General features: G+C 40.7%; 1 protein-coding gene across 3 annotated transcripts in view; it reads right to left on the bottom strand.

Annotated features, from left to right (window-relative positions):
* Nucleotides 1-18103, bottom strand: part of sdk2a (sidekick cell adhesion molecule 2a) — a 101179-nt gene that overhangs the window by 35144 nt on the left and 47932 nt on the right. For 2 of the 3 annotated variants that reach the window (XM_044100351.1, XM_044100353.1), the window contains exons 2-5: nt 8381-8543; nt 5992-6098; nt 5655-5802; nt 1771-1904 (exon numbers count right to left, since the gene is read on the bottom strand). In XM_044100351.1, the coding sequence (XP_043956286.1) occupies nt 1771-1904; nt 5655-5802; nt 5992-6098; nt 8381-8543 (552 nt within the window). The remainder of the gene's footprint in view (nt 1-1770; nt 1905-5654; nt 5803-5991; nt 6099-8380; nt 8544-18103) is intronic. The other variant, XM_044100352.1, reaches the window with a different exon arrangement.

The following is an 18103-nucleotide window of genomic DNA, read 5'->3' as shown; positions in this document are numbered from 1 at the left end:
ACCTCAAGTGTGTAATCATCCAATTATGTGGCAAAATTAAACGACACAGTGACCTGCATAACAAGTCCTCGCTACTAATGTCACAGCATTTTTTACATATGTCACAGTCCAAAAACAAGTGTAAACCCAAGTCATGTCGGGTGTATTTCACAATCTGAAGAATAAAACCTAACAAAACAAAGTGCCTTGCTACTTGAAACATTATGTTATGCCAGTTTGTTTTTACTTATGACACTCAGCTTTGGCTCATTTGTATTCTCCCTCAAGAACACAATGCTCCCTTTGCTGTCTTTTCTTTCTTGATTTTTCTTGTGTGTGTGTGTGTGTGTGTGCGTGCGTATTTTCTCTGCAGAAATTTTCTAAATTAACAAATGCTGCTCTCAAATGCTTATTGACTTTAAGATGCAAAAATACAATGGCGCGATCTGCAAGGTCAGATTCTGTGAATTTCAACTATTTCTGGTCCCAGCAGATTGCTGTGTCACGCACGTTGACTGACTTACAAAGGCTGCATTACAGGCATTTGAAGAGCAGATGCAGACAGGCATTTGTACTTTAAAATCTTTATCCAGCACTCCTTGTCACATACATTTTAAAGGAGATGCAGTAATATTTGAGTCATTCAAAACATGTCCTTTTGGGAGATTGAAGATATATTTAGTAACTTTTAATTGGCTTGGAGGGGTAAACAGAGAAAGATTGATTCATTCAGATAAAAAAAGAAAAGTGTGAGAATCTGTGTGACTTTGTTTAGATAAAATGTGACAGTAGGTGGAAGGATTGGCGAGCATCTAAGGGCTCAAATTATTAGGAATATTATCTTAGCTTGGTCTAATGATGCAACATTTCAATTGAAGCAGTTACAGACTTTGTTTGGTGACAGAGGTCAATCTTTTAATCTGAAGTTTTTCAGTGTGGGTGTAGTTTTCTGTTAAATCTTTGCTTTGTGTCATTTTCAGAAATCTGGTTACTGAACGGTGAGTCAGTACAGACCAGGCAAACATATTAATTTATTAAAAAACATGTTTACCTGAATTGTCCCCTGTCTTAACCAGGGAAGCAGCCAGGATGGGCTGAATTTCATCTTGAGCCTTTTTGATGTTTACATTTGCCCTCCACCCAGTCTGACTGAACTTGGGCTATTTTACAAAAAGGAAGGCGAAAAATATCCGTCTCTACATTTGAATAGCTGGTAGAGACATACACCAACAGATTTGCCCCTGTACATGTTGCCGGTTCAAGAAAGTATTGAATTAGGCTGAATACAAATATACAGGATGCTTTTCCAATTTTCTTTTTCTCTATCCTTCACAATTATACAATATTTTGTCTAGAAAATAAAATAGTTGAAATGTTGTGGCTGTACTACCAATAATTTACAGCCTAAACCAGAGACTACAGGAGCAGCAGAACAAAAGGAGGACAAACATCAGGCTGCAGGTATTCAGTGTGATTGAAGTTTATTGGACAAGACAAAAGAGCCCACCAATAGAGGGGGCCATTTCTGTTCCCACTGTCTGCAGTGGAAACCAACCACCTGTTTTGGAGCTGGTGTTTTTAAATGAATGTGTGTGTCTTCAGTTGAGATAAATAAAAACTGTTTTTCTAAATGACATTTTCATCTGCGCCAGCCTGTTGATGCAGTCTGCTGGCGACACAAACAATCTGCCGGTTAGCAGTGTCTTTCACTGCGTGGGCAAAAACGTCTGTTGCTTAACTGCAAAGTACGCTTGAGTGCCTGTGAGTGTATGTCGCTTTATGCGCACTTACTCTCCACTGTGAGAATGATGGGCTGACTGGTTTTGTTCTCCCCGTTCTTGTCATTCACGGCTTGGGCATAGTACCGTCCTGCATCTGGGGCCACAGTGGACAGGATGACCAATGTGTTGTCCAGAGTGATGGCACTGATGAGGAAGAATTAGAAAGACAAAATAAAACAAACAAACAAGAAAAAAAAACAACATTAAATGCAGATTTAAGTCTGTCACTTTAGCTACAGATGAGCCTCCAGACTGACATGAACGCAGTTGATTTTTTTCCATTAAGAGACATCTTCACTCTGCTCTTGTGCTTAAAATTCCCTCCACACCTAACCAACTGTACATGTGGAGACACATACACAAACACCCACAAACCCGCACACAGACCCTCTCAGATCATTAAATCAGTGAATAGTTGTTTCTTACAGTCAATAAATCCTAAGGGTAGACTGACACACCAGCAAGCACATAAATTATTTCTAAAAAGCGGCACACAAAGACATTTTATGTGCACTTCCATCTACAATTCACTGCATTTTTTTTTATTGTCTTTTGCTATTTTCCATTTCTGAAAAACCTAAGGGATTTCCATTGTTTGAGTTTTGTTTGCCTGTGTGTATGCAGTATGTTCTGCACATGCTAACACCAATTAATGGGACCTTTGACATAATACAATAGTCCTTTTGAAGAATATTTGCAAGACCTAAGATGTGAACATAGTAAATCTGTATTAATCCTCCTCCAGTTGGAGTGAAAATCAATTTAAAAGTGCATACCAATATCAATTTCAGAGTTAATATCACATACTGATAGCCATCCTAGAATTGCTTAAACAATCTTTGTATCAAGCACTTGATATTTGATTTGTCTCACAAAATTTAAGTTTCATTGTCAGCTTGTTTTACTATTTTGTTGTTGTATAAAATATAATTTTCTGAAAAACAAAGTTTTGTATTCTGTGAATGTCCCTTGGAAACACAACAGGAGGCATAAGCCAACTGATCAGAGTACTGCCATAGGGCTCCAGAATTTTTCGACAAAAAAGTAAAAATTTTATGGATCCATTTGTTAAAAAGAACTGGAGTTGACTGGAATGGATAAATAAAAAAAACAACAACAAATTTCAACAACAATCATTTGAAGAAAATGTATTAAGAAAACCTTAACTCTTTGTTGAGGGTCAAGAAGTTATAGATGAAAGATTACGGTTTGGCTAGTCTCTGGACAAAACAAGCTAAGTCAAATCAGTCACAAACAAGAACTCCCACTTTGTCTGATATCCATTGCATTCTTCTTCATCCAATATTTGTGCTGCATTACCCATGTAAAAAAAAAAAAATCCATATGATTCACTAATCATATGGATTCCCACTGGCTCCCTGTAGCTCAAAGAATAGACTTTAAAAAACTGTTGTTAGTTTACAAATCACTGAATGGTTTAGCACCACAATACATTAAAGATTTGCTGTTGTTGTATCAACCTTCCAGACTTCTCAGGTCTTCTGGTTCTGGTCTGCTCTGCATCCCCAGAACCAGAACCAAACGAGTAGAAGCAGCATTTAGCATCTATGCACCACAAATCTGGAGCAAACTTCCAGAAAACTGTAAAACAGCTGAAACACTGACTTCCTTTAAATCTCAACTAAAAACCCACTTGTTTAGAGTTGTATTCGAAATGTAATCAATTGCAAATTTATTGACGGAATCTGACTATGTTGTGTTTTTATTGTTGATTCTATGTTGCATTGTATTTTTGTGTTTGATTTGATGTAAAGCACTTTGAAATGCCTTGCTGCTGAAATGTGCTATACAAATAAAGTTTAATTGATTGATTGATTAAATGTTTGTCAAAATATGCATCAGGATCAACGATGGGTTGCACATCCATTGCAGAATTTATTAAAGCAGTATGATCATCTTGAAAGTTGTATGCTGCAGACTGTTTACCGCTGACACTGTCCTCTTGTCCTGTCCTTAAAGAATTAGTGCAATAGTGGTTTATGGATCTCACAATTTGTTTTAAAGTTAAGCAATAATTTTTAGCATTTTTTTTTCTTTCGCATCAAGGAGGAGTGTGTTCTCCTCAACATTGTGCACAAAGAAAGAACAATGCTGAATATGTGACTGTAGACTGGATGAAGTCTTGGCTGGATAAATCTATTTGCTCTGTAGCATTTAAATCAACATCAGAATATCTTATTGCTGACTGTGTGTGTGTTTTTTTCTTGTTCATATATTAAGTGCTCAGGAAACCTTCACTAAATTACTGTAAATGATTTCCTAAAAAGACAGTTTGAGACTGATCTTGAGATTTGAAAATTAAAAAGATAAATGATATACTTCCAATGCTTTTTGGATTAAGTCTAAGCTGCAGGGGCAAAATAGAGGTGACTCGTTCTGAGCGTACACAATCCATACCTGGCAGGGCTTCCTTTACCAATTTTCAGTTTCATCTTGAAAAGGAAATTCATGCTTTGTTATACAAATGTGTTTTTATTAGATTTCTACGGCTGTTGAAAGGAACTGCATTTCTGGGTAATAGGTTTATATTTATTTTGACAAGCAGTAAAACGTACAAGTATTTGCTGTGTCAAAGCTACACCAATAAATATTCATAAAATTACATTCCCCAAATTTTAAAGGCGTCCTTTACAAACTTTTCTACAAACATCAGTGTCTCGATAGACCAAATGCCAGCTAGCCTGACCTGACAGGTCAGGGTGTTTGCAAAGAGTCTGTGAAATGAAAGTTGACATTAAGCATGTGGCCAGATTAGACTCTTCTTATATCAGCCACCATCTGCCTGATCGAAGTGGAAAAAACGCTCCGGGACAATTAGAAGCAGCAGCTCTCGCCGAGTCAACAGACTCTTACACAAACAGACAAGCAGGAAAACACAGACACACGCACCCAGACACACACCTGTGAATATCAATGTGGCTTGACACTAAGCAAGCAAGAAAGCGGTTAATGCTGAGTGTCCTTTCAGTGCCTCTCATCGTCACAGTGTTTTACTGCTTGTAAAAGCCAACTGTGTACTTAGCAGCTCTGGAATTGGATAAAGATTTGTGAAAGTGGCTTTGTCTACTTTTTCCCTTCCCTCGTCCCTTTTGTTTTCTGTTTGGCCTACAATCTGCAGGAAGAAAACCCATGTACCGATCTATACCTCGAACTAGAGCCTACAGCTTGGGGTAAAAAGTCTTCACAACAGCAATGACACAGTACAGCTGGCTCCTGAATAATAAATAAGGAGGTGGTTTCCGAGGACTGGTGGACTGCCTTCCTCTATTTGTCAGGATGACAAAATTAATCTCAGGTGATTACCTTACAGTGGCGCCTCAGGAAAATTGCATATATAAAAAGGTGGAAATTCAAAAGACTCTAATAGTAGAAGAAGAGTCACATACCCCTGACGTATACTCCGCCTCTGACAGATTCTTACCCCTCGCACAGACGCGCACACACAATCACATGCTCACAACTCCAACCGGGGCGAGAGCTGTCAGTCAATCATATCATCAATTGAGGCCTTTTGTCGAATTTTGTCTAATTGGTTCCCCTGCTGCCTGATCCATGTCTACCCTTCAATCATTCCGCCTGCAAAGTCAATAGGGGGGATATAATAACCCACTTTATCACTGAGAGGTGATTCAGTGATGAACAGTAGGCTTGTGCCAACATTCACTCATCAGTTATTCTGCTAAACTTGGTTCATGGCATGAGGGGGAATAGGAGAAAATCAGCGAGCAGTATTGAACTTCTTGGTGTTCTCTGAAGAAAAAAAAAATTCTGCTACAGCAGCTCGAAAATTCACCAACATCTCGAGCATATCCAAACCCACACAACTTCTGCTCAATCCAAAAGCAAACAAACTGCGGTGGAATGCGGACTCACATGCGGCTGCTCGAGGGAATCTTGCGCCCGTCTCTGAACCACGTTATCTGGGGCCTCGGGAAACTGTGTATCCGCGGTGCGTGGATGAGAGCTCCCTCGCCCTGGGAAACAGTTTGAGATCTCTCGCCCTCCACAAATCCGCCCATATCTGGTAGACATAAAAAATAAATGAAAGTGAGAAAATAAAAAGAAATGTGAATATCAGAGGAAACGAGGAATGAAGGAAGAATCACTATCAATGTTCTCCTTTAATTAAGCCTAGTGACGTGCTGTACTTTCACAAGAACAGCTTCATTGTCTCAATCTGCCAGATGTATGAAAATAAGCCACCACTTACAGGCAACCTGCACCTCAGTGCTGCATTGCATTATAGCACCCACTCGGTTCCTCACGATGCAGCGGTAGTGGCCAGCATGGGATCGGTCTAGAGACGGGATCAGGTACCTAATGGGCAGACAAAACCCGAGTGCAATTAGTCATCATCAGAGTAACAATCAAAGGCATTTGTCATCACCCACGCTAAGGACACTAAATTAATTGAGATGTTTTACTGGACACCTGAAATACAGTTTAAATGGCTTCGAACGCGAGAGGAAAATGTTCTGAAACACGGCAGAGAACTGCCGATGTGTGTGCAGAGCACAGTTGGAGCAACACAAAGGAGACACAGGCGCAGCTGAGTTACAGACAGGCGGGACTCACGAAACCCCATTGTTATCCTGTATCTTCAGTCTGTTCAATCAAATCATACAACCACCTGTCATGTGTTTCAGACAGCCACAGCTCTGTCTCTCCCTTGACATGCTTTAGGGGTAAATGGTGTGTGAATGTGTGTGTATAAAGCTGAATAGATAACCCAAATATTTTCGTCTGAATTAGGATTTCTAAGACTAATTTTACAGTGCTTTGAAAAGATGTATTTTTTATTGTTCCATTACAGTCACACCTTTTATGTTTATGATCACAAAGCTAATTTTAAGGTCAGGCAAATTTACCAAAGAATGTTTTCTAGGTCAGATTATTGCCTTATCTGCATATTTAAGAATTACTTCAATAGAATCTGATTGGCGGCATGAAGTGCTGCATGAAGATCTCAGAACACAACACTTGATGCAAAGACATTCCAGATCAGATGAAACATAAAGTTGTAGAAATATGGAAAGGGTCAGAGTTGTTTCTGAGACTCCAATAATAGTAAGAGTCATTGTCCAGAAACTGAGAAAACATAAAACAGTAGGGAACCTTCACAATAGTGGAAAAAATTAAAATATATATATATATAACTGTAGTGTGATGAACTAAGGCTGCATTGCTGCTTTACAACCTTCACAATTTGTTGCTACCTACCAGAAAATCAGGAGACTGTCCGACCTTCACTTTGTGACCACTTGTATTATGCAGCAAGACCATGATCTTAAAGTCGTCAGCAAACCCAACTCTAAATGACTAAAACAAAAGATCAGCATGACGGTTTTGGGGTGGCCTTGACAAAGTTTGGACTGAAATCTAAATGAGATGCTGTGACATTAGAGCAAGGTTGTTTTGGGCTGCGTTTGGCCCTCAGAACTTGAGCTCATTTGATAGCTGCTTCTTTAACTTTCTTAGGGCATCTTTATCTGACCTAAAGAAATGTTTGATGCTGTGAAACATGTAAGTTTAACAAGAAGGCTCACTTAAAAATGCACCGTAAAGGTGTGAACCACATCCATAATACCCAAATCTGCTAATTTGAACGTGGGGTGTGGAGGTGTGTGTATGTATGTGTTGGGAGGAGGTGGGGGTCAGATGGAGGGGTTGGATTTTCTGATTAAATGGATTTCAGTTCTCCTCTTTGATCAAGGCTGGTGAAGAATAATAAGCAGAAGGCTGGCCTGCAAGGCAGACCCAGAGAACAAACCACGTGAGCAGCCAAGTGCTGGTGGAAGACAGGCCAGAGAAGAAGATGGGGGGGGGGGGTAAAAGATCTACTGGGGAGTGGAAAAAGACAGCGAAGGGATGCTGTGTGAGTCTGTTTTTGTGATAGCAGCGATAGCAATCAGACAATCCCACCTAAGAGTGTTTGGCCATGTCTTGAGCTCTGGTCAGACTGTGTCCTGAAAACGAGGTGGGAACTGGAAAGAAGGTGACTTTCACTGCAGACTGCAACTGTGACTGGCAGGGACACACTGGGAGAGGCCGTGTTAGCGCAGACGGAGGCGTCCTCTTGCTACAATCTTTGGTGTCAGAGGAACTCTCCATAACGGTTTTAAGAGGCTTTATACGTGTAATATAACACGTCCAAAAGAAACATCCTGTCAGTAAAACACCATCTTTCAGCTTGTGGAGCAAGGAATCACACCCACACTGCATGGGATGATGATGAAAAATATGCGCCGTTGTATTCTATTACCACCATGATAGTTTAGACAAACAGAATGGGAGAGGAGTGAAAGGATGCATTATCTCCTCACAACATCCAAGAATGCCAAGTACGTTGTGAGACAAATTGGAATAAATCTGAAACTCCCCAAACGCCACGTGCAGGCTTCCAAGGAAGGCATGCAACCAAATCTGTGGTGCATAAATCCATGCAAATGAGGTTAGAATATGAATAAAAATGAGCAATTGTGCTATTAGTTACAATTAAATGCTGTTAAAATGTCCTTGTGTGGTGAGATAATTGCAACCGGTGAAAAAAAAGCCATGATAACAGCATTAGCTCTGGAGCGCAAGGTCACATCCCTCACCTGTACTCCAAGGAGAACCGCGTGAGCTCGCTGCCGTTGTAGATCCATTTAAACTCGAGGGGCCAGCTGCCCTCTGCCATGCAGGTCAGCACCAGGCGGTTTCCCTCCAGGTGAACCTGGGTTTGAGGAGGCTCCATCTTAAAGTAAGGTGGAACATCGTCTACTGGAAGAGAGTAATTGGAGAAAAAGGTAAGTTAAGCAAAAAAATGTAACTATAGGAACAGAAGGTGAGGAATAAGGTGGTGGCTGTTAGGGAGAAAAAAAAATGAAATGTTTGATTCAGGAGCTCATAGAAGACGACTCACGACACATTTCAGCAGTTCTCGAGAAATGAAGGCTCAGAACGAGCCATTTCCATTTTTCTTTTGCTCTTATTAAGAACTTGAAGGTCAACAAAAATATTGCCAAAATCACATGGAATAAATTGCCACTGCAAACGCATCATACTTTTCCCCCTTTCAAATTGAAATGCGCCAGCAAAGAGGTGGAGGAGCAATTTGTGCTGAAAGGAGGAGTTTAAATGAACACTTCCATACCTCTAAACCACTAAAAAGGGGATGGGGAGGAAGATGGAGTTGAAGAGGGGACTGAAGCAGAAATAGACAAAGCAGATGGAGAAAAATATAGCAATCTGAAAAAAATGTAATGCAGGCAATTTAGACGAGAGGAAAGTAGGAAACTAGGAAAGTATGGGAGGTGGCGATGGTGGAAGGGGTTGCTTTAGAAAACACTAAGTTTCCTAGTCTTAAACCCTGCTCTCTGACAGGATGAGTTATGGTTTGTACTTCCCTTCATTTATCTTTATAGTTCCCTAATGCAGCTAGATTATACAAGCCCCATCTGCAACACTGCACACAGCCAGTTTAGCCACAAGAAAGAAAAAAAAAGCCTTTAAGGTGCTCCGCAAAGTCCAAAGCTGAGTTTGGAGACAAAGTGCTTTCATTTGAGCTGATGAAAAAGGCATGATCAGACCTATTGATCTGTCTGCCTCACCAGCCATGGGCGACACTGAACCAATTGCACCAGTGTTTGTGGCGTGCTAATTAAAGTCTGTATTAATAGTTGCAGCAAGCCGCTGGACCCTGAAGCATGCATGGTTCAAAGTGTGCTGCAGCAGCTAACTCACTGTCATGGCTGGTCAACGGCGTACCTTTTTAACTCTCCATCCTCCCACAGTTCAAACGCAAGATTTATGAGAGCGGATGCAGAGCGTGGCGCGGCGCAGCAAGGTAAATGTGAGGGCACTCCCGCAGAGCAGGAAAGGGGACACAGAAAATGGAACCTGATTGAAACTGTAAATAAAAGAATAAGTGTGAACCTCTGTATTCCCCCAAAGGCAGTCATGTGAGCAGAGTGCAAGCGTATAACACACATTCCTGTCATCTCTAGTGATATCTGTCTGTAGCCTGTTTCCCTTTCAATCACATTGTTCAAATAACTATAGCATGTCTGTTTTAAAAAACAGTTTCTATTTTCATTTGGTAACAATACTCTTCTCCCTGGCACATCTTGCCCTATCTATCACCTCTGCAAGAACTCAAAAACAAACACCATAAAACCTAAAAGACACTTTAAACTGATCTTTGGCTGAACCGTAATAAGGGAGCCATCCCTTGTTTTTTTTTCTCTGAACACAAACTGCTGTAATTCTATCCAGTAGTAAATGCATTTGGACTTGATACACACACAAATCCAAAAACACTCCCTTTTGTCTGAACAAACACACACAGGCAACAACACAAGACCTCATCCAATTGAGTCGGTGGCTCGCTGACGGTTTGCACTTAGCGACTCCATCAACAAGCCACCATTAGGTGGCCAAACGTGCAAAACCAAGAACCTCAAACACACATCACTCGCCTGAGACAAGGAATCTGCATAATGCCGACTTAGTGATGTCAGATTGTGGAACAGGGAACTGAGCACACTCTAATCTCCTCTGTGGTTACCTGTTATGGTGCAGTTCATGTGATCGCATTCCTTTCTGTCTCAAATGACCAATTAAAATAAAATCTGATTATAAATCCCTGGACGGCACTTGTGTGTGACACTTGCGACCGGTTTCACATTTAGACCGAAGTGTAGGGTTTCAGGAACAAGCATTTCAGAGGACAGAAAAATCAATGTTTGGCATTACAAAAGAACACAGAATGAAAACGCAATTCATTTTACTTCATGGAGCCTCCAAAAAAGAAAAAAAAAATCACAGTGTGAAACAACCAAGTCAAGTGATTTCTTTTGAGCCTTTGAGCGCTTAAGTGACCACATGCCATCAACAGTACTCACTGCTGAAACAAGACAGGGCCAATTCGTCCTCACTCTGGCCTTTCTGAACTAATATGCTACCAATGAAGAATCTCTTTTCTGTAGCCCCAACTCTCCTCCCCCTCATTGTGTTTTTGATATTCACAGAGTTTGCTCCTGTTGTAGATTCTGCTTTGGCGACACAGGCAGGATTATTGTCTTTGCATGTTTCAGCCATAGATAAGGAATGTATAAATGTAAAAATATGCAATTCAAGTGAATATTTCAAGGTTGAAAAAAAATCCATGACAAATTTTTTGCTTACTTACATAAATGTGAACTTTTAAGTTCATGGAACTCCTACAACTGTACAAAGCTGTAATTATAAATACTGGGTAATGTAAACTCTGATTGCTGCTGTCAATCAGGTGGTTATTGGTTTTTATTGTGGATTTCTAGATGTACCAATATGAGATTTTTCAAGTAGTTTTCAGTCACCTGATATGCTTATAATGATTTTAGCTGATCCCAATTTCTCGTTAAAAAAGTATTGATAACAAAAGTCATTTTTTCTTGACTGCGTTTGGACAAATGTAACTCAACCAATAAAATCCCTGCTAAAACAAAATATTGAATATCCAATTTATTTCTTTACAAGACATACTTATTTTTTTAGTTTTTACAAACATCAAAATGCTTAAGTGTGTAGAGGTGTGCCATATCACTAATTACAATATAATCCATTCAAATAAATAAAATATTTAGTGTCATGCGTAGGTTTATTGAATAATTCATTATCTATTGTACCTATACATTAGCCTCAAGCAGTCAATGATTATTTATTATTTATGTTAGGCACTGCGGTAACATCAAGCATACTGTGAGAGAGCAGTTGATGCTACACAGCTCTGCAGTCAATCAAGTGATTACTTTTGTTTTAACAAAGACAGAATGATTACAGAAATTACATTTACAACTGTATTTAAACATCTTACATCTGGATATAGCATGATTTGTATGGTTAACATTCCTGAATCAGTAAATTGTAAATTTGAGGGAAAAATGTGAGTTGGACTCTTTAAATGGACACAACAATAATTCTGACAGCATACATTCAGCTTTCTGTCATTTTCTGAAGTCTCACATCTTGACTGAAGTACTGACATGCACCTATAAAAAAAATGATTGGCTTTCTCAAGGTTCCTTAAACAGTTGTCTATATTTCATTTTTATCTAACTTTGAACTTTCTTCACTGTGAAACTTAATGCCGAGACAAGAATACTGCAGTCAGAGGGATCCAATTGCACACAGGTATGATGCATTTACTGACCGGATGATCACAGATCATGGAACTAACAATTACACGTCTCCAGGCAACATTCTACGGATATTTCTATTAGCAGGGTTGTCCTAGTGTATTATAAAAACAGCAAAAGACCAGACTTCACTGCCAGATCTTTTTCATTCGGACTATTTCTTGCTGCATTTGCTTGGATAAATTTACCAATCACAACCAGAAAGTCAAAACACTGCACCAAGCAGCTGATGTTACTAAAGAAAGAAGCTATAAGTCTTACTATGTGTCCCTTTCTGGTTTCGTTAAAGCATGAAATTTTCTAACTCACAAGAATAGCAATGTGGATCTTAACTATAAGAGGTACTTATCTCTTCATCCATTCTTGGCAGCACTATATAAAGGTGAGGCTAGAAGTTATTCTTAAAAAAAGACAAAAGTGGATCTAGGAAGAAAATAAAGATCAGTCTCTTGGAAGAAAAGCTGCACTCTCCATTCCACTGACAAATGTAGAAAAGGCATTGGTTTGGAAGGTACATGACAGTGCCCACTGAAAGGCAGTGCATCCAGATGGAGCGCTAAGGGGAAGTCCCTCTTGACTTAAACTCCTCCAGCACTACGACTGCAGATAAAAGCCAAACAGAACCGACAGATCTGGAGAAAACCAAAAACTGGCAATAGGAGGACCAGGGGGGGCTATTTAATGTGGCTGCTGTGCAGAGCAGCTGCCCTCCACAGCCAATCTGCACCACCACAACCCATTCACTACAGATATAAAAACACCTTATTCTAACCTGACAGCTGAGGTTGAATGGTGGCACGACTCCAGTCGGGTCCCCCGCTGCATGTACAGAATTTTAATGGCTGTGAGACAAAGACCACAGGCACTGGGGCAGCTTTATATACCAAAGCCCATTGTGCTGTTCGTTGCACCATGCTGGCATGCAATCACACAGACTGTGTTCACATTCGGCTTTTGTCTTGTGTTATTTCTCCTGAATTATTTGTGCTTCACCTCATAACCCCGGCTACACTGCGATGGTGAGGAGTTTCTTGTGTCTTCATCTGTTTAAACCTCGGCTACCTGTGTTTCAGCCTTTGTAACCACATCTTAGATGGCTCTTGGCAGTGTATCACTGAGGTACAGCAGTAGTGGAGTGACAGATTGTAGTAACAATTACAGTTCTCTAGCGATGCTCTCTCACTATCTCCATCCTTCACTGGATGTGTTTGTGTTGTAATTATCTTTATCTTCTAGGCCATCTTCTATTCTTTACTACACAAGGACATGCTCACATAACTTCCCTGTATCATTATCTCAGTCCATCGAGCCAACTGTGGACCATGTCATCCAGGTAAATGTGGAGTTGTCATCTAGCCTCTCCAACTGGTGTTTAACATGTGAGATGGGTCATGGCAGACCTCTCTGATGGGGGTTATGCAGCTGTCATGGCACTGACCTTGGCTCAGTAATGGTCTAGTGAAAGCTTAAGGGCCATTGGGGATGTCATAAAGTTTCCAGGGAAGTATCTAGAAAGCAACTAGGTGAAAGTAATTCTTCCGTTTTGAATACACACAATGAAATACATAAAACATCTCAATAATGAGTTCTTCTCTGTCATGTATTTGCTGGTTTACAAGTTGAAATGAGAAGATTTGGGCCAAGACAATAAGCCCTTTCAATACAGGCATTAACAAAACACTCAAAATATAAACCACTTGTATAACCAAAGTAAACTGAAGGTCATGTTAAACACAATCATATTTGTAAATATTTACATAGGTACCTGTGTCAGCAGGTACCTATGTACAATACATTCCTTAAGTGCATCAAAAACGATGCTGCCACGACTAAAGGAATTAGGAAACAGTGGACAGGGGAAGGCTGAGAGATGAAAACAGTGACAGTGAAACAAATCATAGGAAAAATGCATAGTGTAATGATTTAAATCAAGAGATCCTAAGAAGTGGGAGAAGAGTTGTGGAAAGAGAGAAATGAAAAGAGAGGGAGGGGTGTCCTCCAACCACAGGCAGCAAGGTGAAGGAACCCATTACAGCAGAAGCCAAACAGGCCCGAAGACAGGTAGAGGAGATGAAGAGCCTCTGCACACTTCTACAGTCATTTATAGAAATGGCCCATGCATCTGCGTCTCCATGCCGAATGAGACCCTTTGTCCATCACAATTCAATGCATCCCCGCCATTCCCCTGACTGTATTTACAGCCTCTGAATTGGCGCACAACTTCTAGCATGTTTTTAGTGCAGGCTGGACTCTGGCTGGGTTGCCTCTTTTCATTAATTTGCTTAATCCCACCGGCAACAATTGTTGCAAGACATTTGTTTTCTAACTTCTGAAGAATTGTTTTGACTTTTAGCAGCTAATTGAAGTTTTCAAATCAAATAATAGAGTGTCTACTCTAAGCAATATCAATTTCATGTATCTAGTGTGTAAGGACACATGACCAGACCTTTTTACTTCCTGCCCTGGTGGAGGTAAAATTTGAAATGATCAAATGAGGTCAAAGGTCACTTGGCACATTGAGGCAATGACATCTTCAGGATGTGGCATCAAATTTTTATGTTTCTAAAATATTTCTGAACACTCTTGTAACCATTCTAAGTTATACATGTCATGATTTTCCTTATTTTTTCATATGTGTAAATAAATTTTCTGCGGACCGGGGAGTGGGTGGGTGTGCGCGTTGTAAGGATATAGAGACAAATGGCGTTGTTTCTAACAATGGGGGGGGGGGCTTTAGAGTATCGAAACTGATGCAGTTGTTTCTTACTCATTCTGCTGCATGTTGGCGCGCAAGACGTAACCAACAGCATCCGGTTTAGGATTTTCAAAATAAAAACTCCTTCACACTCAATACATAGAACGGACATATTGAATTATTTCTTGCACGGCCCGGTACCAATTGGTCCATGGACCGGTACCGGTCCGTGGCCCAGTGGTTGGGGACCACTGATTTAGTCTATGCAGTTTCCCACCGGCAACAATTGTTGCTGAGTATAAAATCTGCATTTTCAGTAACATAACTATCACATAATGTAATAATTCATACATATCATGTGTTAGGGAGGTCCAAGGATTCAAATACATGCACTTATTTTGCAGGAAGAAATTTGGGATTAAAAGGGTTAATCTTCTTCATCAAAAAGATTTCAATAAGTAGTCATGGAGATAGAGGTGTCTGGTTTAGAACACTTAAGGTGTTGAGTTTACTGTTTGCAGATGATGTAGTTATATTGACACCTACACACTTACTTTAAGCATGCACTGAAACAGTCAAAGATGAAAGCCAACTCTTCTGAGTCAGAAGTCATGATTCTCTACAGGAAAAAGGTGAATTGCTCCCCTTCATATCAGGGGGCAAAAGATTTAAATTGTTTAGGTGTCTTGTTCATGAATGATGATAGGATGGAGTTGGAGATGGATAAACACATTAGGGACTTTCAGCAAAGTGTGTGCTTCATAATATAAAGGAACAAAATCCTGGGAAAAATCTGAAATGAGCGTCCTCCACAGAGTGGTTATGCTCAGTGTTTGAGGTGAGGAGCTCTACTTCCAAGTTAAGTTGCTGCTCAGAAGGAGTCATCTGAACAGAATGTCTCTTGGGTGCTCTCCTTTGAAGGATTTCTGGGGAAAGCCCCACCTGAAGGAAACCCGGGGGCAAAACAAAGACTTGGTGGAGAGACTTAGTTTCTGTTTTTGCCAGGGATTGCCCTGGGATGTCCCAGAAAGAGTTGGAGAGATTTGTGTGAGAGAAGATTGCAGGATCTAAAAATTACTTTTTGTCCTTACATTGCCAATATGGATTTCTAAATAGTGACATTAAATACTCGGAGGAATAGATTAAAAAAAGAAAAAATTGAATTTCTTGTTAAGTCATTACACATATTTTTCTTTTTGATGCTCTGTGTGCTTTGATGTTGCAGAAAAAGTCCTTGGGTCCCCGCTGATGAAAAACAGCCTGAATCCCAGCTGCATTTAGTGAATTGCCATGGGTTAATTGATGTGTAATTGATGAGATTAATTGAGGTGTAATGTAGCGCAGTGACGTGCTTGATATCGCGCTTGCCTTGGGGCTCCGGATTGGTGCACGCTTAGGTGTGCCCGCGTGCCTGTGAGGGGCTGTGGCAGGACAATTAGAAGCAGTACTGTAGCAGCCAGCCAACAAATGGAGATTTAATTAGGAGTGAAGACGGAGCGGGAGGCCGGTCAATGGGCAGCAGATTGAATTATCTGGACACACAGTGCAGCATGCAGCACAGACAAATTCACAGCCACACAAAATCTCAAACACACACACTCGGTCTGTTTGGAATTCTTTACTGATTGTCACACTTCGCCTTTGAGTAGATATCTCCACCTCTCTGCTCTGTTTATCTTCCTTTCGATAGATTCTCTCTTTTTCATTTTGATTTTCCCATTCTTTCTCAGATTTTCCCACCTAAATAACAGTTTCCTTTGTGCACGTTGTGGCAGTCTGCCTTACTTGGCGGCTGTGATCTGTTCCAATACAGTAGTTCTCATTTACTCTCTCCATACCCTTTCATCAGTTGTCATCCCTTCTTGCACATTTTCAATCACCATGTCCTTTCCATCTTCGCTCTCTGCCAAGAGGTCTCTCGATCTTATTCGGTCTTTTTGCATTTCTTCCGTCTGTACCATGATTCCCTCAGTCCTGTGCTCTCGTTCTCCCCGGCACTAACAGTGTATTGTACGAAGCACCCAGGGACATGTCTGTGATATCCAGGAGCCTAATTAGCAAGTCCAGCTTCTGGCAGAGAGCACAACTCGCAGAGGAGCACAGGCACAAGGCCCGGCCTCAATTAATGAGACCTCGCACACCCACAGCCACCATTACACGCCCTCTGCAGCATCCAGTCTCTAGCTGGCTCAGCCTTGTCCGATGAGCAGTGGCGAAACCCCAGCTGAGCAACTGCGGCGAGATGTGAGAAAGTTATGTCTTTAATCATCAAGGAGTAGTCACAGAGTAGCTTGGCGGAAGATAAAGCAGGGGTTCTTGTCAGACTTTGTGGCACACAAATAAGATTTATGTTTCAGAGCAGCAGTGAGTCGTGAACACATTCTTGCCAATGACAGATTGGGTAATTCCTGGGTTTTTAAGGGCAAAACTGTATTAAATTGTTAGGGATATGGAAGCTTGGATAGCACTTATGGGTCAGACACTAAAAGAAATAACCCAGGCTTCCAACCTGATTTAGTGATTGGTGTTATTTCCCAAATGGGACAGATGGAGGATGAAGGGAATGTCTAACTTTACTCTTGGGGATATCCACTTCTCATTTGACATCAAATACAGACAGCAACACAACGCAGAGAAACGGCAATAATTGAATAAGATACAGAGTAAAAGGAGCACCATTCAGCTTCTTCTTATGGCTTGATAGAATTGGAAATAGCCCTAAGTGAATTTGGAAAGTAGGGCAAAGAGTAATGTAATAAATAAAATAAACAAACGCATTGAAATGTGAATTCCACAAGGCCCTGGGTCATTAGAGTTAATACTGTGCGTAATGCCATCTGCTGTGATTGTTTACAACAGGCTAGATAATTAGATCCTAATTAGTGGATGGTATGGTGGGGGAAACCTTATTTTACGCGCACTGAGATGGAGATAATCAGATGCACCTGTGAAGCTGTGTTGCCTGTCCATCCTGGGACCTGTGGGCAGCTCTGTGAAGATGTAGCTATTAGACAGGTCCTGATTTAATTGCTCATTGCTCCAAACAGAATGTGTATCTTCTTTCCCTCCCATCATTAACATATAAATAGAGTTGTATTTATTTGGAGTCCTCTTGTCTCTTGACATTAGCAAAACCTGTGTTTTACTTGCTCTCCTTTGTCCCTCATTTTGTGTGGATTTTCATCTTAGTGTGTTTGTGTGCATTTAAGACGCAAAATATTCTCAGGCAAAATTCATGGACTCAAAATGCCATGTCCCATCCCTGCTTTCCTCCCCAACTGATCTCTTTGAACCTCTGAATGAGAGCGATGCCGATGGCATGCTAATAGTGTTCCGCTAAGTGCGAGGTATCATGGTGCCTGCCATTATAATGTATGCATGTGGAAAAGCTGGTGATTGTGATTCTTATCAGTGTGTCAGAGTGCATGGCTGCCAAACGTTGAGTGGCAGGGGCTGGCAGTAAATGC

This window comes from Gambusia affinis, linkage group LG19 (assembly GCF_019740435.1).
Source record: "Gambusia affinis linkage group LG19, SWU_Gaff_1.0, whole genome shotgun sequence".
Lineage (NCBI taxonomy): Eukaryota > Metazoa > Chordata > Actinopteri > Cyprinodontiformes > Poeciliidae > Gambusia > Gambusia affinis.
This window is presented reverse-complemented; position numbering and strand designations above follow the sequence as displayed.